Source organism: Petaurus breviceps, unplaced genomic scaffold, assembly GCF_028583685.1.
Source record: "Petaurus breviceps papuanus isolate PSGF00001 unplaced genomic scaffold, PetGlider_PUasm1.0 79, whole genome shotgun sequence".
Taxonomy (NCBI): domain Eukaryota; kingdom Metazoa; phylum Chordata; class Mammalia; order Diprotodontia; family Petauridae; genus Petaurus; species Petaurus breviceps.
The window spans coordinates 21,682,339-21,710,091 of NW_027186523.1; the positions used below are offsets into that span (position 1 = coordinate 21,682,339).

Genomic DNA, 27,753 nt, shown 5'->3' on the forward strand with positions numbered 1-27,753 from the left:
ATGCTTTTAGGTTTTTACTTTAAATGTGCTAACGATTTTTAAAAAGGGCGCTTAGAAATAATGAGAGGTAAAGTTACACTTCAATAAAATAATTCTGACAATTCTTGTCGTTTATACTTGTTCTCACTCTATAGCTAACAGTGAAAATCATGTGCTTCCCTTGAGATCTTTGTGAATACACAGAAAACATGTATTCAAAAAAATTCTAAATGTTGACATTTATAAATACATACATACTCATGTTTCTACACATGTGTATGCATGAAATAATATAAAATAATAGTCATTTACATTTAAAGACTAAATACTTAAAACTCCTTTTTGCACCTAGGGAGAATACTATCAAGTATCTTTTGATATGTATTGAGTTTGCCTTAGTAAATTTATTTGTTTGCTTGTTTGATCATTTAGTTGTAATTGTCCCCTGTTCTGGAGATCCCCAATCTATTTAGAAAATGTTTTCTTTCTCTCTTTCCCTTTCTTCCTTCTTTTCTTCTTTCTTTCTTTCCTTTTTTCCTGGATCTTTCCAACTTGACCAAACTAGAAAAGCAAAGTTTACTCATAGGTCCAATCCCACTACCAATTAATTTAAGAACTCTGAGCTGTTCCCTTTCCTTCCTAAAGTAGTTTGCCCCTCTCTAGGTAATGTGGGAAGCCCCACCACTACTCTTGGAGGCTTATCAGATTGGTGCTCAAGTCAACACAAATATCCTATACCCTCTTGACTTAACCTACTAAAGCCTAGAATTCTTGAGCTCAAGAGATTAGCCAGCACTAGCCTCCTCAGTGAATAGGATTACAAGATGTACCACCATAACTAGAAAAAAAAAAAAAGTAAACATTTTGCTTAATGAAAAGGCAAAGGTTATTTTCTTTAAAGTCCCCCCCTTTTTTTGCAGGGGGGAATGTAGGGCAATTGGGGTTAAGTGACTTGCCCAAGGTCACATGGCTAGTAAGTGTTAATGTGTCTGAGGTCAGATTTGAATTCAGGTCCTCCTGACTCCAGGGCTGGTGCTCTATTCATGGCACCACCTAGCTGCCCCAAAAGTCCATTTTTTTAATTGAATTCATTTAGGTGATCTTTGCAAATTTTATAAAATGACCTGAAAGTCATATGTAGGAGCTATTTTGTAGGTTAAATTTGTAGGAACTATTTATGATTAAAAAAAATTTAATGTATTTTTAATTTTTTTTACTGTGTACTGGAGATTGGGGTTGCCACCATTTGCCCATCTTTTCCTGAGCAGCAACAAAGCAATAGCAACAAAGAAGACAAGAAAGGAGTCCTTAATGGATGGTTAATGATCTCCATTTAATCTCTGATTGTAAATATCCAAATGTCATGAGGTTGGGTAGTTATTCCAATTAAGAGATGAAGGTAGATATGTAAACACAATTTGTTATGGTTAATAAGCAAATAGACAATTTTTACAGTTTTCCAGAAGTGAAAGAACAAGAATGCTTTTATGGCCAATCATGAATTGACCATAACTTACAAAAAACAAGGTTTAAAAACATTCTTGACTTTGTGACTATTCCATATTTTCCCTTCCAGTTTTCCCCAAGACTGTTGTGTCATTCCATTATGACTTTTTTGACTTCTCCAACATTGTGTCCATAGTAAACAAATGGTAAAATGTTTGAGTCTTGCCCAAGGATTACAATTCAGTTAATGCCATCCTGGTGAAGGATCCAGGATTTTGCAAAAAGTTGAACTCTGGCAACTGATATATATATATGGTCTCAGGGTAGAGTTCTGGGCTAGGAGTCAGGCAGACCTGGATTTAAAATTTTGCTTTTGACACTGACTATCTGGGTGATCCTGTAAATCATTCAACATTTTTGAACCTCAGTTTCCTTATCTGTCAACCTTACAGGATAGTTGTGAAGTTGAAAAGAAAAAAAAATAAGCCACTTTGCAAACTCTGAAGCATTACATAAATATCAACTATTATTACTACCATCACTACTAGAGAAGGGGAGAATAGTGAATAAACATTTATGTAGAATTAACTATGGGCCAGACATCATGCTAAGCATAAAAAAAAAAACTGTCTAATTTTGATCTTCACAATAACCCTAGGAGACAGGAGCTATTATTATCCCCATTTAATAGTCAAGAAAACTGAAGCAAATACAGATTAAGTGACTTGCCCAGAATCATCCAGCTAGTAAATGACTTAGGTCAGATTTGATCTCAGGTTTTCTGACGTAAGGTACAGTACTGCATCCACTGTGCATGTCACCTAGCTGCTTCTTACTGCTAATAGCCCAGCATTTCAATTCAAGTTTGCACAGTTCTTTGCCTGTATTATCTCATTTAATGCTCAAAGCAACCCTTTGAGGTACGTGCTATTATTGCCCCCATTTTTTTGGATGAAGAATTTGAGAGTTTAAATGACCTGCTCAGCATCACACACTTAATAAGTATCTGATGTGGGAATTGAATTCAAGTCTTCCTAATTCAAACCTAATACTCTATCCACTGCATCACCTACTATTATTATCATTACCTTCTCCTTTTCCTCTTCTTCCTGCTTTACCTCCTCCTCCTCCTTCTCCTCTTACCACTATTACTACTACCACCACCACCACCACTACTACTACTACTATAATCTGACAGCATTAAACAGCCAAAAAAAGTGGAAAGATCTTCCATTTGTTTAAAATAAATATAGATGGGTATTTATCCCTCACCTCATTGATGAAAGTATCAGACAAAGCTTATTATCAAATCTAGTCCAGAAGAAGAAATGAGGAAATCATTGTGTGTGTAAATAATTGTTCAGTCAAATCTAATGCTCCCAAAGGGATCCCTTTCACATAGTTCTGTGAGACTATAGAGAGGCAGGTTTGTTTTCTTGTATCTGTTTTATAATGCATTTACTTTTATATTCACAATTGACATAATCTAAGCAGCCAAAGAAAAGAACAAGGAAGCATGTGACAATGATATGGAATACCATTTTATATTAGTTGGTATTTGAAAGAGGAAGTCTAGTTTTTCTGAGACACATGGCCATCTATGTTCAAGTTTTAACAGGTGGCAGCAGTCCTACTCCACATTTCTGTCTCCTCTGCATTAGACATGGTTGTGTTCTAAGTCTAATTAGTTATTACTGATTTAAAAAAAATATTTTAATTCCCTTTCCGTAGACGAGCTAGGCGGCAAGATGTAAAATATGGGGACCCCATTACTCAATGCTGGGACGTAGAAGACAGTAAGTTTCTTACATTTATTCATTAAAAAGCCTTTTTGTGGTTTTCTCCTTTTAAAACTGAAGCATGAATTTTCTATTCATTTTTATTCTGAAACATAGAATATCAGTTTATAAAATATGCTTTTACATATTACTAAACAAATATGTTCCTAAAGAGATATAGTAATTAACTTATTGAAGGTCAAATCATACATGAAATGCACTCATAGAGCTAAATTTATAAAGATATTAGATAAAGAGGTAAAGAGTCTTCTAAGCTATAAAGCACTTACAAGTGTAACTTATTTTAAGAAAGAAATATTCCAGTGAATCACCTTGCAAAGTAAAGAATCATTTCATAATCATTCTTTATCTGTTCTGTATTTTTAATTTTTTTCTTTGTCAGCCTTTCCTGTACTGTGCTAATTTGCACTTAAAAGATTTGAAGTATTGTTGTTAGACATAATTATGTGTACCCCCAAAGCTAATAGGACCGAGGAAACTTAGAGGAGGAGTCAAAAGGGCAAAAACAAAGCTCTGGATGAGGTCTTAGACACATGGTTTCAGAAGCCCTGACAGCTCTTGGTCCATCATTCAGCTGACATTTTTCAAACACGTATGATACACACAGTACTTCCAGCAGTGTTTTCAGGGCTGTGAGTTCCTACTTTCTTAATGCAGCACTGAACCAACATGTGCTCATATGGTTGTTACAGACCCTTCAATCTTGGACTCTTTAGTCAGAGAGGAAAGTTAAAAAATAATCAAAAGGATGTCACAAGGTGAGTATAATTAATTCAGTTAGTGAACATGCATTAAGCATTTCTATATATTTTCCTCTAGACGCTGAGTATATACAAAGATGAAAGGTGATAATATCTGTTCTACTTTGAAGGAGTTACACTTTAGTGATTTATGAGGAATGTATACAGATAATTATAATACATGTGAAATGTTATTAAGTGAATAGGAGAAATTCAATGGAGTGTATGTGAATTTGGAAGAAGGAGTAATAATTGCTAGCCAGAGTAATCAGATAGGGCTCCATGGAAGTGGTGGCATCTAAATTGGACCTATAAGGTACAAAGTTTTCAGTATGTGAGGCAGGGGAAAAATTGTCCCAGTAGTGGAGGAAGTGGAGGTAGGAAAGTACAAAAAGTGGCATGCAGTGAAAAAGACAGTATCTCCAGAGGGAAGGGATGTCAACAGAGTGAAAAGCAGCAGATATATCAAGAAGAATGAAGTCTGAGAAGAAACTGTTGAATGGTACAATTCAAACATCATTGGCAGTCTTGGAAAGGGCATTTTCTATAGAGTGGCAGGGAGCAAAGCAGGATTGCAGTGGAATATGGAAGTAAATTTATGGTGAAGAAATAGAAACAGAAAGCAGAAAACTTTTTTTTCCCCTAGAAGTTAGGCACCCAAAAGGAGACAGGCGACAGTCAAATAACTTGAGGGAGAAATGCCATTCCTAATTCATAACTACAACTTAGGTTATCTTAAGTCCCCAAGAAAGATTTTAAAATGAAATTTAGTGATTATATATTTTCTAAAGGGAAATGGTTTGAGCATTTTGCTGTATAAAATGTTTCTTTCATATCTGAGAAAGAAAGAGTTCACTTAAAATTACTTTTAAATTAAATTAAGTATATTAACTTATAGTTTATCCTAGTTTAATATCAAATGCAATTTTATACCATTATAAGCTAGGAAGAAATCAGATAGTCTATCTGTATGTGAATACTATGTGTAAAATACAGACATGGAAAGGGGAATGTCATTAAGAACAGAGTTAAATTCTGGGTTATCTTTAAATCAAAATGAGTATGTACTCTAGGATACTGGTTACATTGACTGAATTAAGGAAGGGAATTTAGTCAGCAATTGATCATTTCAGGCAAATAATTGGTCTGACAGAATTTTCCACTCACAAAATTTTCCATTAAGTTGAATGAGTTGATGAAATAAATTTAATTTAATCTCTCCTTGCATCCTCGAGTCTACCATATGAAAACCAAAACAGATCATTAGAATATTTCTTCACTTCATCATAATTAGTGTAATCCTTTGGTGTTATAACACCCTATTCCCACAGGACTTCAGTGATTACTGTATTAGGTGTCCTCATGTTTTTGATGACCTTTCTCTTTTCCATCATAAATGATATCATGAGACTCAAGAAAAATTTTTGTTTTGGTAACTGTAGAAAATGTAGAATATGATATTTTGTTAACTGTGACAGACCACAGCTTTCAAATAGAAGCCATTCATTGGGAGCTAGAAAAGGAGTAATTTATGGGTATATATCATAGGCTTGAAAATTCTTCCTGAAAACAACAATAAATTGGTGAAAAGGAAAAGAAACCGATTGCAAGAAATAATCCAATGGATTTTTACATATCTGTATGCTGAATGTTCTTGTCCATTCTTAGTTCCTTAATCTTCTGCCTAATGTTCTAAGTAGGTTACTTTGCTCAATAGACATCTGAAAATTTTGCTCAAAAATATACGTCCATATTCAGGCGCATCTGGCTCAGCAGCAGTCATTTTCTATTTGATCAAATGTGAGCTCTAGATCTGAGATTACACATGGGACACAGGCTTTGGCTAGTTGGGAATGAATGTATTACAGATGGTACAATTGATTTAAGAGAATAAGGTGTCTCATACACCACTCAGAAAGTTTCCCATTAACTGCTTCATGCACGTGCAGTTAGAAGAGAGAGTCTTGAAGAATACTTCCATCTCTTTTTTCTTACTAAAATTAAAATAGAAAGATGGGTAAGAAGGTAAAGACCATTTTCTGAGTATTGGAACACATATATGGTTCTATATATTTCTATCTAACAATAAAATATTTTGCCAAGAAAGAAATGTCTTCACTCTTCCATATCGTTAAGTTGTAAACATTATTAGTTATTTTGATAGCTTTTATCATTAAACCACATTCATGTTTCTCTCTTTAAACATTTAGCATATTTTTAGCTAGGTGTTGGAAAGTAGGACCTAGAGTCAGGAAGACCTGAATTCAAACATGGCCTTGGACATTGACTATCTGTGTGATCCTGGTCAAATCACTTGACATCTGTCTGTCTCATTTCCTCGCCTATAAAAAGAGGATGATAATAGTGTCTACCTCTTCAGGTCCTTATGAGCATAAAATGAGATAATATTTATAATGTGTTATGCAAACCTTAAGAGAGCTATATAAATACTAGCTGTTATGGTTATTATTCTCCCAGGACTGACTAGAAAGCTGAAAGGTTACTGGTATGAGTTATATTTCTTTTTGCTCACTATGGGGGAAAATAATAAAGTTTGTTTTTTTTTAAGTTTTATCTAACTCAGAGAAGAAAGCTTATTTTCCAAGTACAGGAACCCTTTCTATTTTGACAGTATTTTTAAAATTATTTCTTTTAAGTAACAAAAAAACTTTTTTAAAATAATCTTTTCCTCCCTCTATGGCCCTGCTTCCTTGAGCCTGTTTTTTTTTTTTTAATCCTTGAATAAATATCTATATAGTTCAACAAAACAAATCCCCATGTTAGCCATGTCTGAAAAAAATGTGTGTATTACATTCTAAATTCATCATTTGGCATGTTTCACCTTCATTCTTTTGTGCTTGTGGTTTATCATTGCACCAATAAGAATTCTAAACTCTGTCAGTGTAGTTTTTCTTAATATTGATAGTATTTTATTTTGAACATTTACACCCTTGGATATGTGTGTGTGTATGTGTGTGTGTGTGTGTGTGTAATTGTTTGGAAATACTGGTCTAGAATTTTAAAAGTAAGTTCATTAGAGAATTGATATTAAACAAAATATGAAGTCCCCTTTTCTTAATAACATATTATAATTCTTTCCCTCACTGCATCTGTTCTAAATCAGTCCATTTTCCCATTGCTTTAAAAATCAGGTCGAGGTTAATCTCCTATACCATGTTTGCTTTCCAGGCATTAGTCATGAAACTGCTGATGAAAAGGTGATTTTTGGCATTGAATTTAATTCAACCTTTCTGGAATGTATTCCTAAATCCCAGCAAGCATCTATTAAGTGGTATATCCAGCGATCTGGAGAAGAGCATCGAGAGGAGGTAAGTTATTATCACCAAGATAGGGAATATTCATACCAAGCAAAGTATTATCAAAATAATTTCTTTTAAATTTCCAAGAAACAGTTTATTGCTATATAGGAAATATGTTACTTTTAGCATCATATGGCTTTCTGATTCATTCAAGTTAAGATAATTCATTTTATGACTTAATGAAAATTTTATATTGGCTTCAAATTTAAAAAGGGCTTATTTCATTATTTTGATCAAATACTTTTAAGAGCAGATTGAATTGGAAAGTAAACATTTCATGGAAAGCCTTTTACCCTTTTTCATTCCCATAGATTCTTCAAAGCACTGTCTCTGCCTGTTTTGGAAGCCAAAAAAAATTTGTTAATGCAATTTTTTCTCTTTGTTTAAAAAAATACTAATAAACCACCAAAATACAGTTCATCCTTGAGTTAGGCTTCAGATTGTAGGAAAAGCACAACCAATTGTAGAATGACTAGAAACATTCCTCCTTGATAAAATAGTCACCACCATAACATTCTATCCCAACTTTACCCTCCTCCCCACAATTAAAACAACAAAACTGGCATGTATGTGATATTTATGTATTCTGACATTAGTTATAAGAAAAAATTAACAGAATCAAAAGCAAAATAAACATGATCTTTGCTTTCATTACCTCACTCTATTTAGAACTTACCTGTCATTGAATGTAGCATCGAATTTTTCAATGCTTCCTTAACAAAGTCTTGTTAAGCAATTTGAACTCTTTGGAATGGTCACTTTGCAGAAGACCTTAACAGCAACAGACACATATCTTCAATACAATATATTTAAAACTGAACTTTTTTGTCTTTCCCCCAGAATCCTCCCCTCCAGTATCTCAGCATTATTAAATATTCAAGTAACAAGAATTTTTCTTAATTAATCTTTCCTTCCCACTACTACCCTGACCCATTGAGCCTCAGCATTATTATTCTCCCCAATCTCCCTCATCCCACATAACCAGTCCCTTGCCAAATCTTGCCCTTTCTACCTTCACAGAATCTTTTGCATCTGATTCCCTCTCTCCATTCATATATCTAGAATGTTAGTTCAGGTCCTCATCACTGCCTGCTTAGTTTATTGAATTAGCCTCCTAATTGGCCTGCCAGCCTTCAGTCTCCCACCATTTTAATCTATCCTATACTATTGCCAAATTTAATTTCATTCAGAGCATATCTGACCATATTGACTCTCCATTTTCTTCTAGCCCTATTGCTTTTGCCTTTAAAATAAAATCAAAACTCCTCTATTTACGATTTTAAAGGCTTACAAAAGCTGGTCCCATTGTACCTTTCAACATTCTGGTTACTCTCCCTGCCAAATATGACAGTCCATCAAAACTGACCTTCTCTGTTCCTCACACATGACACTCTTTTATCTCTGAGCTTTCAAAGTAGCCATCCCCCATTCTTGGAATGCATTCCTGCCTTCCTTCTGGCTAACAGAGTCACTCTCTTTCTTTAAAACAGAACTAAAACCCTATCTTCTACGTGAAATCTTTCCTCATCCCCAGTTAACTAGGGCCATTCCTCCCAAGTTTCCTTGTATTTAATTACTTTGTATGTGTGGGTGGGTGTGTATACACATGTATATGCATATATGTATATGAATGTATATATACATGCATATATATTTATGTGTTTGTGTGTACATATGCATATATACAAACTCATGCATGTACACACATTTATTTGCCTTATATTGATGTTGAAATGTCAGCACATTACTAGTAGGTGGTCACTTCATTCTTTGTATTTGTGTCCCCAGTATCTAGCATAGAGTCTGGGCAAGTCACTTACTATTAGGCTATTGTCAAAAATTCATTGTTTGTTTGATTGGGTTACATAGGCCACAACATATTACCAATTATGTCTTATTTGAAAGAATTTCTATAAAATATAACATCAAGAGAATATATGACTAGAAAACGTTGTGTGGCAAGGACGAGGAATAACAAGTAGATAATATCCTAATCTGTTGTGCTAGTATGTGGGAAATGATAAATACCTAAAGAAAGGACTCTATTCCATTGAGTATGGAGGAGAAATTAGGCAAAAATGGCACAGCATCATAGGCATGGTTAAGAGCTTTACTGTTGGAAGGCATACTTAAACAGGAGAGCGTGAATTCATTTAAGTATTCTGGTACTGACTGTCAATATGTTTAATCCAGCAGAATTTTTAAATGCTAACATTCAGATTGGTCAATTAGTAGTGAAATGGACCTAAGTTATTGAAGGGATTAGAGATCCCTTGATCACCACACTTCTCTAATTTAAAGCAATTACCTTTGTTTGGTAAGAGTACTTTTAAAATTTAATCCATCAGTAAAAAAACTAGCTGTGTAAAAGACCTGAGCAACCATTAAAATAAAAAAAAAGTTAACTTTAGCTCAGAAGGAAACATTTTCCAATTGGAGAGGTACTTAGTCAAGCTTTGAGAAGCTTATATAAAACATTAGAATCTAGTTCAGAGCTAGGGAGAAATTATGAGGGTGTGGCAATGGAGAACACAGAGTGGGGGCATCAAGAGTTGGGCTAGAAAGAATAGGAAACCCAAAGGCAGCAGGAGAAGAAAGTAGAACTGAACTGTGGCAGCAAAGGGAGACGTTAAGTAAGGTTGTTGGCTCTTTTGGCATCTATGGCATGCCACCCATTAGCCTTTTTCCTCAAGAATCCAGGGAAGTTCCAAGCAAAGCCCTGCCCATTCTCCAACTTCCTTTCCAGGTCTGTCAATAAACACTATAATATACTCTGGGGACTCTTGACCTAAATGATTCTGGTAACCTGAATTTTGCTTCAACCTCAAAGGAGCCAGGGGTTAACTATAGAAATAGAAATATGGATTAAGGTAGAGAATAAAACATGGAGCCTCAGAGAAACTTTGAATGTACTACTTTTTGTTTATTATAAATTTCCTGTAACAACAGAGGAAAGAACTATGTGGATCCTTAGGCACCTAGGCTCAAAATGAACTAAATATTGTAACAAAAGTGTTCAAATATTACAGATCATCTCTGTTCATATTAAAAGTTCATCAAAAGTATTTAAAATTTTAAAATTGAAGTTTTCTTAATGAGTTATTTATTATCAACTTTATTAGAGAATTAGTATCATAACTGTCCCCTACATTAATAATCTATAATCTGTCAGAAGTACAATCACATGTACATAGTGATTGAGAAATGAGAAATCATGTCATGTAGGAAGACCAGGAAAGGCTTAATAAATGGAAGTGGAATTTGAAGAGGGGATTGAAAAGTAAGTAGAATTAGGACAAGTAAAGATGGAATTTCTGAAAGAAGGGATCAGCAAGTAAAGGCATAGAATTCTAAAATCAAAAGGCATATAGAAAGAAAACAGCATAGCTTTGAAAGTTTCATAATGACTTTATTAGACATTTTAAAAGAAAAACAAGCTCTAAAGAACAGAGATGAATAGTTTTCCTGTTCCACAGTATTTGGATATTTCATGTACCAACACTCTTCTGTTCACAGTATATGTGGAAATGTAATTTTATTTTGTATTTAAGTTCAGAACAGTTTTTTTTAAATGAAAAGGAAATAGAATCTATATCAGATTGCATGCCATCTTGGGGATGGAGGAAAAGAAAATTTAAAACTTATGGAAGTGAATGTTGAAAACTAAAAATAAATAAATTAATATTTTTTAAATGAAAAAGAAAGAAAGAACATCAAGGGGAAATGTTCAAAAATACCAAATAATCCTATTTGGCCAGGAGATATAGTTAGGTATAAAACAGGAAACACAGATTGGAAGCAATGCATGGAGGACTCTGATTGCCAGGCTAAAGAATTAGAATTAATTTGGCAAGCAGTTAGAAGGCACTGATGTCTTTAGGTAAATTTATTTATTAGGAAGATAAATCAATCTCTCTTGGATAGCTTGGGAAGAAACATTATAGATAGGGAGCCTAGATGAGAGTCTTTTTACCATTCTTCAGAGGGTACATGATGAGAATTAAAATTGGAATAGTGATTGTGGGAATGAAAGGAAGATGAGACATATGAAAGATATTAAAAAGAATTATCCAGACTTGGTGAGTGATAAATACCAGGGATGAGGAAGAAAGAGTCAACATTCCAACCCTGTAAAAATGAAGGTGCCATTAATAAAAATAGGAAAGTCAAGAAGAGGAGCTAGTTTTGATGACAAAGAGTTTGGCTTTGAACATGTTGAGTTTGATGATCCTGTAGGGCACCAAGTCAGAGATTCCCAATGGGGAGTTTGAAAGATGCAACTGAGATATCAGGATAGAAATTGGTTTTGGAGACAGCTACTTGAGTCACTTTAATGGAGTTGAAGTCCTTAGGGTTGATAACATCATCAAAGGAGAAAATACCAAGAGAGAAGAGAAGAGGTGTTAAGGACAGAACTTTTGAGAATGACTTTATTTAGGTGGTAGAGTATTCTAGTCATGCCATTGGTTTCAACAGTAACAGAGTTGGTCAGGTTCTTAACACTCATCTAATCCAGACTGCTACTGAATACCTCAGTCCTCTCTTCAGTATCCTGAACAAGCCGCCATCAATATTGTCAAATGGGGAAGAGAGGTCTAGGCTGATGAGAACTGAGAAGAGGATTTGGAGTCTTGGGAAATCTTTGCCCACCTTCAGTGTGATCAAAATCAATGCCAGAAATCATTTTTTGTGTATGTTCATATGTATGTATATATGGGTACACATAGATCTCTCTCATTTTCCAAAAAAGATGTATTAGAGCAAAGATTTCTGAACTTAAAATATTTTAGATTTTATTTTAGTTGTGTGATTTTATAGTTATCTTTTAAAAGAGAGAAAACCAACTTGGTTTCAAGTTTATTTGTTAATATAGATATGTAAACTTTCAGCTTAAGTAAAAATTTCATTAAAATTTATCTTTTAAAAAATCTGACTTAAAAAAGTGTGTCCCTTGTATACTTTGCCTACTTATTAACATTTTTTAAATTACAAATTTATATTATTCTTTTCCTGTTGTCCATAATTTACCTAATTATCTTATATCCTTTTGGTGGAGAAATTTTTATTAATATTATAAAGGTTATTAATACAAATTCTTTTTCTTTTTTAAAATTTATTTGTAGTAGAATTTTTAAAAATCACTTCACACAGTGATGATGGTATCATGTTCGGTAAATTTAAATGCAACTTCAACTGTGTTTTTATGGCATTGGATTTTAAAATACCAGAGCTGTAATGTTTCAGCAGATCATTTATACAAAGTGATGCTTTGTCCAGGACCTGCAATACTGTTTCCTGAGGGGAGGAAAAGGGCAAAATCCAGACTAGATTGGAAGCATTTGGCCCAGCAGGACATACTCTCCTTCTTGCTCAGAAGGTCACAGTTCAGAATCTTACTTCCACTCAGAATGGTTTCTGGGAGGGGACAGGATCTCCTGTAGCACAGAAGCTGTCACCAGCCTGTCCTGCTGCCAGTGGGAGGATGCTTCCTTACTGAGTTATTTCATAGTCTGGTGCGATTAAGTTCATGAGTCAATTATCTAGTGACTTGTTCTTGATGCTGCTTTTGTAATTGATGATGTTTATGCCTCTGACTGGTGCATTAGTCAGCAGGTCCCAAGTGTCCCACCCGCCCACCTTCCCCAACTGTAGTGAACTGGGAGTAAAAACTACTTCCACTACTTTAATGTAGTCAGTCATAAATTCCTATGTTTAATATCATCATCATCATAATCATTATTTCTGTTACTTTAGGTTATAAAATGTGCAGAGTATATGATTCTGAGAACTTAAAACATCTTTCAATATATCCCTTCTTTATGAATTTATTTCCCTTTGTGATACTTTTATAAATAGTCCTTATCCATTCTCATGTAAAAATATTTCCCATATATAATTTCATCTTTTCTTCAGTGTTTACTAAACAAATTTTAAAATACTTTAGATACTCGATAGAAATGCATTAGAATACAACAGTCCCATTGTCTCCATTTTGTTTTAAAATTCTTCAGTTAGCTAGCTCTCTTCTGTGTTTAATTCCACTTTTTCCTGGTACTTTTTCATGTGTTAGTTAATGAGAGGAGATGTCCTTTAAAGGTACAATCTCTTCTAAGACAGGTGCAATATTTTAGCTGTGAGGGAACTGACAAATGAATTATCTGTAAAGGAATTACCATTAGTCAGCCATTAACATGAACAGAAGCCACTGACCTTTACCTGATGTCCTGGCACTTACATATCCTCTCCTCTGTCTTCCCATTTAAAAAAAAATTGCCTTTCACTGGAGATCTACATTTAATAATTTGAAATATATCATATTCTCTTTACTCACATTAGGTAAATGGATATACCATGCTTTTTTCAAGCACGATTTTGATTTGTAGGTCTCAGCAATTTTTACTTATCACTTCTAAAGTGGAGAAAATTCCATGAGTTTAAATCATTGACCAAAGATTGCATTATCTATTTGCAGAGGAGTTGCATTTTCTAAATTGACTGTGCTGACATTTCGCTGGAGAAATACAGCATGCATAATGCATCCTATTTCAATGTGGAATAAAAGCAGCATGTGACACAAGAATGTAGAGCAGGCAAATGTTAATCAACTGCCTAATTTCTGGACGCACAGATTGCCTGCCTCCAAATTGCTAAAATCCTGTGATAATCTAATTTATCAATTTAGAATGCATCCTGTTGGAGCTGCTATTCCATTATAACACATAGTTTTGAAATTTATGGAAAGAATAAAACCACATCTAACATCAATGAAATGATCTGTATTACCTAAACGGCAAATCCAGAAAGCTTGAAATTTAATAAAATGTGTTTTACATCTGCAGGTCAGAAACTAAAGGACAAATTAAGCATTCAAGAGTAAAAGGTTAAAGATCTAGTACCAAGTAATGAAATGCCAGGTGTTTATGAAACTTTCTGTCCTGTGGGGACAAAAGTATAGAGAGAAGGCAGGAAAATGACTAAACTTGTGAGTAAAACAACATAAACAGGGTGCAAAAAGAGAACAGGAAAAAAAATAATAATGAAGTGTTATACAATAGGTGTAGAATCAGTCATAATTTCCCCCTGCCAAGATTTACAAAACCAACCAAACAAACAACAAAGATCAGTGGAACAGAGATATGATGGCTTTTATACATTAGGCAATGTGACTTAAGAAGGTCATTATTAAGAATCTTAGTCATTAAAAGCAAAAGTTGTTATGAGTTAGAGTAACACATTTAGGTGCCTAGTTTCCCTGCAAGTCCTTGTCTGCTGACAAAGATGACTAATTTTTGATATCCCCCACTCCTCACCCCCAAGCAATATGGCAATAGTCTCCAACATCGTTAATGATATTTCACTCTTTTTTATTTTCAAAAAGATTTGGCCACCTAACTCTTCAAATATACCTCATGATAGACAAAAAATAGTCATTATGTAGGAGAATGAGTCTTAATGAGGGACTTTTTAATGGCATCTGTAGGGTGGAAATAATAGTACCTGCTCTACCTATATCACAAGTTTCTTAGGAAAATTCAATGATATAATGTGTGTAAAAACACAGCATAAGCTACAAAATACCACAGTAATATACGATAACAATACTAGGAGGAAGAGGACAAGGAGGAGGATTATGATGATGGTTGGACAATTACTCCCTTTATGATAAAGAGGAAGATAAGTGAATCATCTAAGGACAAAAGGGAGATTAAGAATAGACTCTAGGGGCAGCTAGGTGGTGAAGTGAGTAAGAGCCCCTGCCAGAGTCAGGAGGACCTGGAGTCAGGAGGACCAGGATGTTTCAGGCCTCAGATACTTAACACCCACACAAAAAAACTGCCCATGTAACCTTGGGCAAGTTACTTAACCCCAATTGCTTAAAAAAAAAAAAAAAAAGAATAGACTCTAGATTGGGAAATTACTATGATTTGACCTTACTCCAAAAAAGGAAAATAACTCAAGTCTGTAAGTTTACTAAAGGGAAAGCCTTTCTAAAGTGTTGAAAATGTAGAATTAATTTTGCTTTATATTTGGCCAGCATTCCATATTGGATTGGGAGTCAGAAAGAACTAGGTTTTAAGTCCTGCTTCTCATATTGACTGGCTGTGACTTGGCAAGTCATTCAGTCTCTCAGTGCTCTAAGCAACTTTGTAAAGCTAAATGTAGAAAAGTTGCTGTTCTGCATTAGTTCCCAGGGAGACCATTAAAAGGATGAAATCACAGGTCTTGTTTAAAAATAATATTTGACCTTAAAAACCTAACATGTAATTAATGTAAGCTCCTAGAGAGGAGGGGGCTGTCTCACTTGTGTATTTATGGTCTTCCTATTGCCTCTGTCAAAGCTTAGAAAACAGTATATGAAGGTTCTTTCCTAAATGCTTATTGATTGATAGATTGATTAATTGATTGATTGTAATGTCCCAGATAGCCCCCAAGGTTTTGAGTTGAACAAAGAATTCAGGGTGGGCATTTTAGTAAGCAGTTCTTTTTCTTCAAAGCAAAACAAAACTTTAATTTTTTTTTTAATTTCAAACCATAAAGATTTATTTTCTCTCTTTATCACATCCCTCTCACTTTCTTTGGAAACAAACATACAACGCTTTGTAAACAAATATGCATAGTCAAGTAAAATAAGTTCCCATGTTGGCCATGTCCAAAAACCTGTGATTTATTCTGCATCTGTAGTCTATCATACCACTATATCAGGAGAAAGTTGGCAAAATGCTTTCTTATTGGTCCTCTGAAATCATGGTTGGTCATTGCACTAACCAGAACTCTTGGGTCTTTCAAAATTATTTGTCTTTACCACATTGTCGTAATTGTATAGATTATTTTCCTGGACAGGCTCAATTCCTGATCCTGTGCAATTCCTGCTTTTGAATCAGTTCATATAAACCTTTCTGAGTTTCTCTGAATCTCTTCCTTTCATCATTTCTTACAGCATAATATATTCCATCATATTCATATACCATAATTTATTCAGCCATTGTCCACTTAAATGGCAAACTCCTTTAGTTCTTTGCTATTACAAAAAGAAGCTGCTTATATACTTATATATTTTTATATTTGCAAAAAATTTTCCTCTTTCTTTGATTTCTTTGGAGAATAGGCCTAATAGTAATATCATTGGGGTCAAAGGGTATTGTATCAGCAAGCACCCTACCATATGCAGGATGACTGCTGGCACAGGTTCTTTGATCTGCTTTTCTATAGGAAAACAACTCAAAAAGGGTTAATCTTACTTTAATCAAACATAGATCCTTAGTTCAGGGGGAAAAGTCAGCACCCTGAACTTCAGAAAATATAACCAGAAATTACAAACAGATAAAAAATACAGAGAAAATAACACAGTTCAACAGACCAACAGACAAGGCTTTTAGCTGTCTGACCATTACATACATACAGTGTTAGTTACCAAAGAGGGAAGCACCAACATCTGGATTTTCAAAGTCGGGGAGGGGGGGCTTAACAGCTGCCCAGAGTCTCATCTGGCCAAATTACACAACTCTTCCCAATATTTAGGCCTATTAAGTGGCAGGGAAGATCTTCAAATTCCCTTACCATTACAGTTTTATATAGCTTAGTGAATTTGGGGGCATAGTTTCAAATTTAAGTAGCTTCATTTAAGACATTCATGAGTTTGATATTAATTATGAAGTAATAACTCACAATAATATAGTATTTTTAACATCATAACCACCCTGTGAAAGGTTGTGGTAAAAGTATGATTATGTCCACTTCACTTTTGAAACAAACGACTAAATGAGCATATATAACTTTCCAGATACCCTAGTTAGTATAAGATCCAGGTCTGTGTGGTGTATTTTCCTTTCATCACATATGAGTTCTTCATATAGTACGCAAGAGGTTAAGATAAGGAACCTGTTTGGTTTTGTTCACATCATGAGAAGCAAAGCCAAGAATGGAGGTATTCTTCTACTTTGCTCATCTGTAGGAAAGCACAACATATAATGCGTACTTAATTGTCAGGGTTTCTTCTTTCCTCTATATTCCTACTATACTTCTTTCTTCTATATTCCTATTTCAGTGGCAGAGGAAATATCCTGCACATTTTTCCACATGAAGACACAGAGCACAGTCCTCCCCCTGAGAAAAAATTGAATTTAGTTATCTTTCTCCCTCCTGGATTTCTATCTTCTAAGAGTGTTAAATGTATAAATTGGGAAGGCTTCTAGCTTTTTGGTGGTGGTGGTGGTGGTGGTGGTAGTTGCTGTTTTCTCTGAAAGTGATATACTTGACACTGCACAGATTAAACAGAACCTTGTGTCTATAAACACTCCTCCAGTTTTACAAAAGATGGGTTCCCTAGCTGTACCAGATTTTGGGCCGTTTATTTTAAATATTAACCCAGAATATTTTAAATGCCTTCTAATATTATATCTTCAAAGAAAATCTTAACAATGGGGGTACTTTTGTCTACTGTGCTTTCTCACATGTGAACTCTGATTACCATGTCATATTATACATCGGTATGGCAAATATTTCCACAAACTGCATATTTTAAAGTATCACATATACACCACAGTATCAAAATCCATTCCAAAAAAAAGAGGGAAATTCAACTTAAAATGTAGCTGTGGTTCTCCTCAGTTAGAAACCTCACTTTCAAAGAGCTATGTGGACCTTTGTCCTTGCCATTCCACTTGATATTTAGCAAGTCACTCTGTTACAGCTTCCACATACTAACATGCTGTTTTGATCATTTCTTTGGTTGTCTTTTATCTAGAAAGAAGTGTTTGTGTCTTTCAGAAAAACACTGTTCCATCAGACTGTTCATGTGGGTACTTTCCTAAGAGCTCATTCTTTTTTAACCAATGGTTATTGATTTCACAGTACAGTTATGGAATTCAGATAGCAGCCTGTGCACCCAGAATTGTTTATTGAATCAATTAATCTACAAGGCAGGTCAATGAGAGAGTTTGTGTTTTTCCTTCATTTTTTTTTTCCACTGTGTTCTGTAAGACTGAAAGACAAACTACTGCATTTCAATCCTGTGGTTAGACTTAATAAGATGCAAATGTGAATGGCTCTCAATAAGGTTTAAGTGGGGCCTGGCTTTTTTTTTTTTTGATAGGACACAAAGTAGCCTGTGTGATGACAGACATAAAGGGAAGAGATCTTGCAGGTTCACTGGAGTATAAATATGTAACATGTTTTCGTTTGCTTGGAGCCCTCTCTGTTTTTAATTTATTGCCTCCATTTTCCAATTCTGCAGCTGAAACCTGATGAAAGGGTCATCAAAACTGAATACGGGCTGCTGCTTCGCAGTTTGCAGAAGAAGGACTCTGGGCTGTACTACTGCAAAGCACAGGAGCACACATTCATCCACACCATCGTGAAGCTGACTTTGAACGTCATAGAGAATGAGCAAATGGAAAACACTCAGAAAGCGGAACACGAGGAGGGACGGGGCAAGGACCTGCTGGCTGAGTCCCGGCTGCGGTATAAAGACTACATGCAAATCCTCAGCAGCCCCAACTTCAGCCTGGACCAGTACTGCGAACAGATGTGGCACCGGGAAAAGCGAAGGCAGAGAAACAAAGGGGGCGCTAAATGGAAGCACGTGCAGGAGATGAAAAAAAAACGCAACCGGCGCCACCACAGGGACGCTGAGCCGCTGCCTAGAGCCGTGGCTACGTAGTCCCCTTCCCTGCAAAAGCAGTGGCGCTCTTACCTGCAAAAGAAAGACTGTGTTTTATCCTTCATTCTTGTGCATAGCCTCTCTTCAAGGAGATTTGCTAATGCACAGTAACAGTAATCTGGATGAGGCAATAATGGGAAATACAGGTGCCCAAGGGGAACTTAAAACCAGTTTGTTCTGAACTGACATGATAAATTCCAGAATACAGAATCCCGCATGGAATTGAGAATTACTTTTTTTTTTCTAAAATTTTACCCCCTAGTTTGTTTTATTTAATTAGGTCATAAAGATAAGTGAGCTACGTCCAGTTGAATCATATTTGTAGGGGTTCGTTTTCCTTGGCTATCCTTTAAAGACGTTGGTTTACTGTGCATTAGAACTATGTCGTCGTCGTGACAATTCATTCCACTCTTGAGCTCTCTGTGTCATGGTGGTGAGTGGAATGATTGCACAGCACACAATTCGCATTGTCAATGAGATCTTCCCAGTGAGTCAGGCACTGCTGGAGCATATGGTAGGGATTTAGGGAGGTGCATTAATTCTTCCAGGACAGGAAGGTTCCATTTAGTGCAGTGGAGCTCTGATTTACTAAAGGGCATAAATATACCTCCCAGGATTCCTAGCTCTTAACAGGGAAGAGGTAGGAAGATATGTGATTTTAGAACATATGTTCATGTATATAGGGACAGAATATTTGAGGAACTGTCAGGATACAAGGTGCTAGCTATTTAATAAAATAAGAGAATGAATGTGAAATATCAGGTAAAAGAAAAATATTAAATTATCTCCAATGTTCTAATACAAATGGGATTTGCAAGCCAACAGAGAAAAATAGAACCATAAATTTTTGGCTTCAGGGAATATCCATTTCCCCATAAAAAAAAAAAAAAAAGAACAATCACAAATTAAATGGGAGAAATGTAATGGAGCTTTATTCACTAGGGCATGAGTAGTTGCCAATTTGCAATCCATCTGCTAAAATGAAATCTAAAGTAAAACAAATTGTCAGCATGATGCTAAAGAGTACATCTTCTAGGTGATTATGGGAAGGATGAACACAAATTTATTAACAAACAGTGGGGTTCCAGTGTATACTTTCCTCCATTCCTTTAAAAATGTACCATACTCTGCTCATTATTTCCACTTATTGCAACAGTTCTTCCTTCTTTCCCTTCTTTAGGTTAGATTAGATTTAAAAGTAAGCAAATAGGAAGAGTTTAAAAGATGATAATTGAGGGTGAGCTAAATATTTGGTGGTTGGCAGAACCAGTGCACAAAATAACAAACGGAAAGGGTTAAAATAACTCTTTGACTTTTTTTTTCTTTTACAGTGAGTGGTCTTTTGTATTTAGAATTATGTATTGTAATTCAAGCAGAATTGTCCTAAGTCTTTCTTTAATATAAATAAAATGTCCATGTTTAGATAAGTAAAATTATAAGATTGAGATGAGCAGATTTTAATGTTTTCAATAGCATTCTTTTAAATTCTCCTTTTGGCTTTCCTTTTTGCATATGCATATATGCACATGTCTTTTTGTGCAGGACATACCTTTTCTTCTCCTAATTCAGAGCCACCCTTAGCCAGCCTTCCTCTGTTTTGTTTTTTCATGCCTTTTTGAGAGTGAAATGAAAAATTAGCCACTTCCTTCCATGGAAGAAGGCTTTGAATGAGTAGACAAGTGACAGACTTTGCTACTTTCTCATGCATTTGACACATCTTGAGAGGAAAGCTATGTGATTGGAGGGCATCTCATGAGGACTTGAACCTAGAGTATAATTTTGGCTTTGTGCTCAGGAAATTTCCTCTATCCCACTCTCATTTGTCTCCTTGTTGACCTATCTCATATTTACTGTGCCTTTGTATGAGATCATATATTATATTTCCATACATATCCTCACATATTTGTGGATATGTCAATGTAGTCTAAGTTTTTTTTTTAGCAAAATTCAAAAATAGAAGAAAACCAAAGCCAATTATCCTTTATGGTTACAAAAAGAATGAAGGCAATCACTTCAAAGAATTGCTGTTAATTAATTTCATGACAAGGTTTTTGTAATTGATGAATTTCTGGGTTGAAGTTTTCATGAGTCACTTCTAGGCCAAGAGCAAACATGATAACATTTCATTTTGGGGGTATACCAACATAGTTTATTGACAACAATTAAAATTGTAGATTGTTATGAGAAATATATCTTTAAATATTAAGGTTAAATAGATCCAATTAGTAATTTTAAAAAAAAATTATTTTGATTTGTTTTAGAAAGAAAAACTATCTAAATCCTTAAAATCAACGAATCTTTCTTTTGTTATGGTTAAGTGCTCATGAGGGCATTTTCTCAAGATGGCCAGAAAGAGAAATGATACATAAGGATATAAAGAATAAAAAGGTTTCAAATGTGTTCATTTCTGGTGGCTAGTCAAAATACACTGGAAGTGTGATTAGTAAAATATAAATGCCACATAATATATAACCATTAAGTCATTGTTTGTAGAAACTTTTAGGCTAATGAGATGATCTATCAAAGAATACTGAATTTAAACAACACTAGTTGGGTTCAACCATGATAACATGTATATATGTAATATATTTATGTGTGAATATAGACAGATAGATGTGATTAAATGTCTTCACCCTTTGATTACCTAAAAAAAAAGTTATAGATGATTCCTTTTCATACATAGAACTTCTGGCAACCAATATCCTTTACGACTAAACCTTTCCTTTGAGCTGCTATCAAACAGCTTAACTGAACAATCTACATTTTTACCTCTTTCCCCTTCTTTTAAAACTTTAGTTCCTGTTAAGCAATGAAATAGACAAATATGAACAGGAAAGGGAAGAAGAAGCAATATCACAAAACTCCACAATTAGTTGACTGAAAATAATGTGGTTTATTATGCCTATAAAGTACTGCTCTGAAATTCTGCAGTGCCTGGGAGGTGACCATGGGTTTTCAAAGAGAATATTTAAAGTCATGCATTCTTGAAAGTTGGACCAAACTGGAAAAACTTTGAGTACAAGCCTGGCTGATGATGAGTTGTATATCTGTTGTGTGAGAAAACTATTTGGCTAAGTTTGGAGATAATTATCATCAGAGGGTTAGCCACATGGTGTGAGAGAGAGGACCAAAGCAAGTCAATAGACAGTAAACTAAGACAAGGAAACATTATAATCTGCATGGGGAAAGAAGTATTCCCACCTTTGAAATTATGGAGACTTGAAGTAAGTATAGACTTGTAATTTGAAACTATAAGAAATAGTGTTGCTCTAAAGTCTGGACTATAAGTTACTTTTTTTGTGTGAGCACCAAAACATTTATTTTGTATTCTCCACAAGTAATAAGGCGCGTTTCCAATCACAGTCAATAACTAATCAATTAATACTTATTGTTTGGGAAATAATTGTAATAGACTGTATATTTATTTAGTGTCTTCATAATAGCCTCACAATCAGTTGAAAAAAAATTAATCTACTGGTTTACTTACATTTTAAAAATTATTCTGACTTTGTTACTTCCTACCTTTGTTGCCATGGGCAATTCCATCTTTGAGCCTTGGTTTCTTCATTTGTAAAATGGATGAGGTGACCTTTAAGGTCCCTATCAGCTCTGTATCTATTATCACATTGTCCTACTTCTACTGAATCTGTTAACCCAATTTACTGTATTAAGATGCATAATTGCACATAGACACCTATTTTCAAACAGCTGTTTTCTTTGTAAAACTTCATATTCAAATCTTCCCAAATATAAAAAAGAAAAAAATGTCATAGCCTATAAATCTGGTTATTTTATAATGGTAATTTGCATTTATATAGTGCTGGCAGATTTAGAAAGCACATGCTTTATATAAAGGTCTTAAGAGAGGATGAATTATCAGTCCCATTTTACAGATGAGGAAATAGAGGCTCAGAAAGGTCTAAGAAGAAACTCAAACTTGGTTTTAAATGTAGGTCTCCTGATTCCAAGTCCAGTGTCCTCTTTGTCTTACTATTCCAAACTTCCCTTTCTAGTAAGCATTCATTATCACAGGATAGCATATGACCTTGGAGTATATGACTTATCTTCCATTCTAGAGGTTCTCAAACTTTTTGGTCTCAAGAACCCTTTCCACTCTTAAAATTATTAAGGACCCTCCCAAAGAACTTTAGTTTATGTCAATTATATCTATTGATATTTACCATATTAGAAATTGAAATACTTTAGTAATATTATGAAAAGTTTCAACTTCCTGGACCTTGCTGAAATGACGGGGGCAGGGGCAGGGGGGAAGTAGTTCCTCCTAGGTCATACTTTGAGAATTCCTACTCTATACCATCATCTTCCAAAGCATCGTCTTAGACTCTAGAAGGATATTTAATGAAAGTTAAATAAAGAAAATAAATTTCAATATGCTAAATGACAATAAAAAAAAACTTAATGAATGCCAATGCCAGTGAACTGGGCCCCAAGAATCATTCAATACCAGTCCTAATATATGTAAGTAACCATTTTACTATTTTAGGTTAATAAGCTAAGGACTTAATCGTGTTATAAACATTCATTATTTCATTAACAGGCGTAAACAACTACACTAGAATCTTGATCCCATATGGTGCCATGCTGGCAAGAAAACAAGCTCCGGCTTGTTCAGGGCTCCTATCCAATGTAGTGTATTTATGTCCATATTAGACCTTACAGCATCATCATCAACCTACTGTATTTTAAATACTGAGTATGTATCCTCAAATAGACCCTGAAAATAGTTTTAATATCTAAGAGTGGGACTGTTAGGGTTTTTCTATGAAGAGTACACTTATATTTAGCATTTGGGACAATGTGTATCTCTAATAGAGGCTGATGAAAATAAATATTTGAGACCTAAATAACTATTTAGTAAAATAATATGAAGCATAACTGATATTTGATAGGTTATGAAACAAAATGGATGCTGCTTGTAAACTGGGAAATCTGTAAAAGCCTTAAGTCATGTGACATTTTAAATAAGAATCTAGATATTGTCCGTTATCTTCCCTAAATATGTAATATTCACAAAATGTAACATAAAATCTATGTTGTAAGTTGGTTTAGGTCACACTATATTGGCAAAAGCAAATGACTTACTGAAAGTGAAATGCCTATCAGTATTGAGATTTCAAAAGTACAATGCTGTTTGTTCTTATTTTTGTGTAATCTTGCAGTTAATCCAACTTTAAATAACAGCTCTTACATTTTTTGCTTCATGAATTTAACACGTTCCAGGTAACTTTTGTAATATTTGAGGATCATTAGTTAATACTTCGAAAAAATGTATATCAGCAAATTCATTTCTCTTTTCCAAGACTGAGGTCAAGCAAGCATATCTAGATTCATTGTTGGAGTTTCATATTCTTCTCCCTTGTACTTTACTGCTTTTGTGTTTTCTTGCTGCTCTTCTTCACATAACTTATGCTGCTAAATGGCATCCTGCCTGAGACTTTTTCGGATCAGTGTGCATTCAATTTAGGGAATTTTATAAAGACAGTTTGCTCAGAACAGATGCTTTGTCGGAATTTGAATATATGTGGTACCTTTGTTCTGAGAAATTCAAAGCACAATGCTAAACATAATTTTAAAACATTCCTGATTAAGTAGCCAGAATTCTCATTAAAATAGGTAAACTGCGGTGAAAAGATTGAGAGATCTGCCAAGGTTACATCATCTGTCCCAGAGTTAGGACTTCTGTTCGTTTGCTAAATAATACACACTATAAAGACTTGGGTCATAAATCTCTCCTGGAGCCCTTAAAAATGTCCCATAAGGCATACAGGCTTAATATTTAGTAAGTAATTAGGGACCCAATTTTAAAGAGAATTTAACATTTTGCAAGTGCCCTTTTATCCATCATCAAAAATAAACTATTCAGGGGTGGCTAGGTGGTGCAGTGAATGGAGCACTGTTCCTGGATTCAGGAGGACCTGAGTTCAAATCCAGCCTCAGATACAACACAAAAAACTAGCCCTGTGACCTTGGGCAAGTCACTTAACCCCAATTACCCTACCTTACTCCCTTCAAAAAGCAAAAAAAAAATAAACTATTCAATATCTATTAAGGTCATTTGACTCACCAGAATAACACATTAATAAAGCATTTTGATGTTTACAAAGTATGAACAAAATTGAAATACAATCATTTCACTCTGAGATTTCTAATGCTTAAATAATATTTGAGTTACTACAAAGTCACATTTGTGTTTAAATTACACTCTACACTTCAAGTGTTCAGTTTTCATCGGGAAAGATGGCTTCCCCCCCTTCCAGTAAATTACTAAACCACACATATGTTGTGTATGTTTTGGTATTGTACCTTTCTATCTTGTTCTCCTTGGGAAATATGGCTTATAATGGGTTCTCCAGGTCAAAAGTCATTTAGATTTTTTTTAGCATGGTCCCAAGATGTATTTTGATGAAGAGAAAGAAAAAAAAAGTTTCAAAAGTTTCTCTGATTCCACTTAGTAGCAAATCACAAACAAAAAGAAAGTCAGAAAATAAAAGGAATACCTCACATATGATGTCTTTTGTAGGAATAAATATTTATAGAACAATTTGAGGTAAATGTTTGCTGGGGAAGGGTCTAGGATCTGTAACTTATCATAACTAACCATGTAACATAATTCCTGCATTTTAAGTGGTTTACAACCTGTTTTGTACTTACTTTTGCTATCTTAACAAAGTGCAAATCTTATAGTCTTAATAAGAATCACAACTGTTAGATGTCAATTTTGACTGTATTATAATAAAAGGCAAATATTGAAATAGAGTTCTAAGATTACAAAATTAGTTTGTTGGCATTTTTATATGTTTTACTTTCAAAACACAAATATTGTATGAGAGAATTTAGAATCAAGAGCCTAGGAACGAGGTTCCAGTTTTCTGTATTAAGGTTCAACTGTTAATGGGTATGTACCTGGAAAAAGTTATAATGTATAATGGAGAGTTTATAGTGCATAGTTAAAAAGAAATAAACAATCATCTCATGAACTTGTATAGGAGAATTTTCCTGATATAATTAACGGAATGGAATTTATTGAGAAAAATGCTTCTACTAACCAAACAGTTCTCATGCAATTGAAACCATAGCAAATTATTAAGAAAATATTAACTTTACCTAACAATATTCTTTGAATAATATTACATCATCTTTTATCACTGAGACATTTAAGATCTTGATTGTATTTGATTGAGGGGGAAACAGCAAATATTTACCTAAGTCATCTCCTTCCCCAAGAGACCTGTTACTGTAACATTCATACAGTTTAGAACTAGCCTTGAAATTTAAATTCACTCAGTTCCAGTTTGAATCTGATGCACAATGGCTGAGTGACCTTAACCAAATTAGTTAACTTGTCCAAGCAACTCCCTAAGTCCCTAAAATTCTCCAGTAGTCTGTGTGTGCCTTTGGAGGAATCTTTTGTATCCTTCATTGGATGAAATCACAGGTCTGGGCAAAATCTCTACTTCCTGTACAAAAACCAGGTGGTTACAAAGCAATTCATTATAAAATTCCACATCCAGAAGATAGACTACAATGTAATTTGAAGTGCAGCCTTTTATTTGGGAGGATTGTGAGTGATTATGCTTTAGAGATCATAGGATTATAGATTTTTAGCTCAAAGGGACCTTACAGATCACTAGTGTAACTTCATTTCTCAGATGTGGAAACTGAGGCCCTAGAAAACAGACATGGCATCCAATATCATAAACACAAATGATTCCTGAATCCCCTTCTTCCTTCTGCACCCCCAGTTTCAGTATCAAGACTTTCAGCTCCTGCTTCCAGAAAAGCTATTGGGGAAGACACAACTAGGGATACTTGGAACTTTTGGAAACTTCAAAGACTGAGGAAGGGAAATGCTGTAGATTTTTGGTGGGATGGGGGGCAGAGAGTTGGGGGAGGAGATGTTTTAGGTCAGCCATTTAAGAACAGTTTCCCAGAACAGGCCTTTCTACAACAAAAATGTTTTTCCCCACACTGTTTGAATTTCTTTTTCATTTTCTTTTGCTACTAGAACTTCAAATAATTAGAGATTCACTAGGGTTGAAGAAAATCCTTTTAAAATTATATTGGTATAATTTCCTTTAATATCATTTGCATTTTCCAATATTACCTGCCCCTTCCTCTTTCCATAGAGAATCACTTTCAATTTTTAAAAAAGTGGGGAGAGACAGTTTTTGCTAAATTTTGTTTGACTGTAATTTTGGATCCTAAGGCTGGCCTAGAAAGGGTGCCACATGAGCAGTTGAAGACATTGGAAGGTGAATGGGGGTGGGGGGATTGTGGACTAGAGGGAGACACATAGGGACAATAGAGAAGTATAGAAAAGAAAACTGGTAATCACTCAACAAGAATGTATTAATTGCCTACTATGGTCCAAAATGATGCTAAGTACTAGGAATACAAAGAAAGGTAAAAATCATGGTCCCTGCCCTCAGGGAGTTAATACTCTAATAGGGAGGACAATGTGCTTACTATATAAACTATTTGTGGTGGGAGGTGGTCAGGGAGTGTAGAGAAATGCCTGTTGGAGAAGGTAGGATCTGCTCTGTCTACCAAGGAAGCCAAGAGGTAGAGATGGACAAGGATCTAGGTATGAAGGACAGCCTGTGAAAAGGCATTGTGTCAGGAGATAGAGTCTCATGTGTGAGGAACAAAAAAAGATAAATTTACCTATTTCAAAAAATGATTTATGGTAAGCTTCCTATCCTGGGTGGGGACTTTCTCCCTCTTTCTTCTCTACTCTCCTACTGTATCAACAGCAGCTCCCGGACTCTAGAATACAGGGTCGTACTATC

The 27,753-nt window shown here is 34.7% G+C and overlaps 1 protein-coding gene across 13 annotated transcripts in view; it reads left to right on the forward strand.

Annotated features, from left to right (window-relative positions):
* Positions 1-25,941, forward strand: part of LOC138175868 (semaphorin-3D) — a 252,743-nt gene extending 226,802 nt beyond the window's left edge. For all 13 annotated transcript variants that reach the window (XM_069106478.1, XM_069106485.1, XM_069106477.1 and 10 more), the window contains 3 exons: positions 3,157-3,221; positions 7,154-7,293; positions 18,518-25,941. In XM_069106478.1, coding sequence (XP_068962579.1) covers positions 3,157-3,221; positions 7,154-7,293; positions 18,518-18,943 — 631 coding nt within the window. In that variant the 3' untranslated portion in view covers positions 18,944-25,941. The remainder of the gene's footprint in view (positions 1-3,156; positions 3,222-7,153; positions 7,294-18,517) is intronic.
* The last annotated feature ends 1,812 nt before the right edge of the window (positions 25,942-27,753 follow it).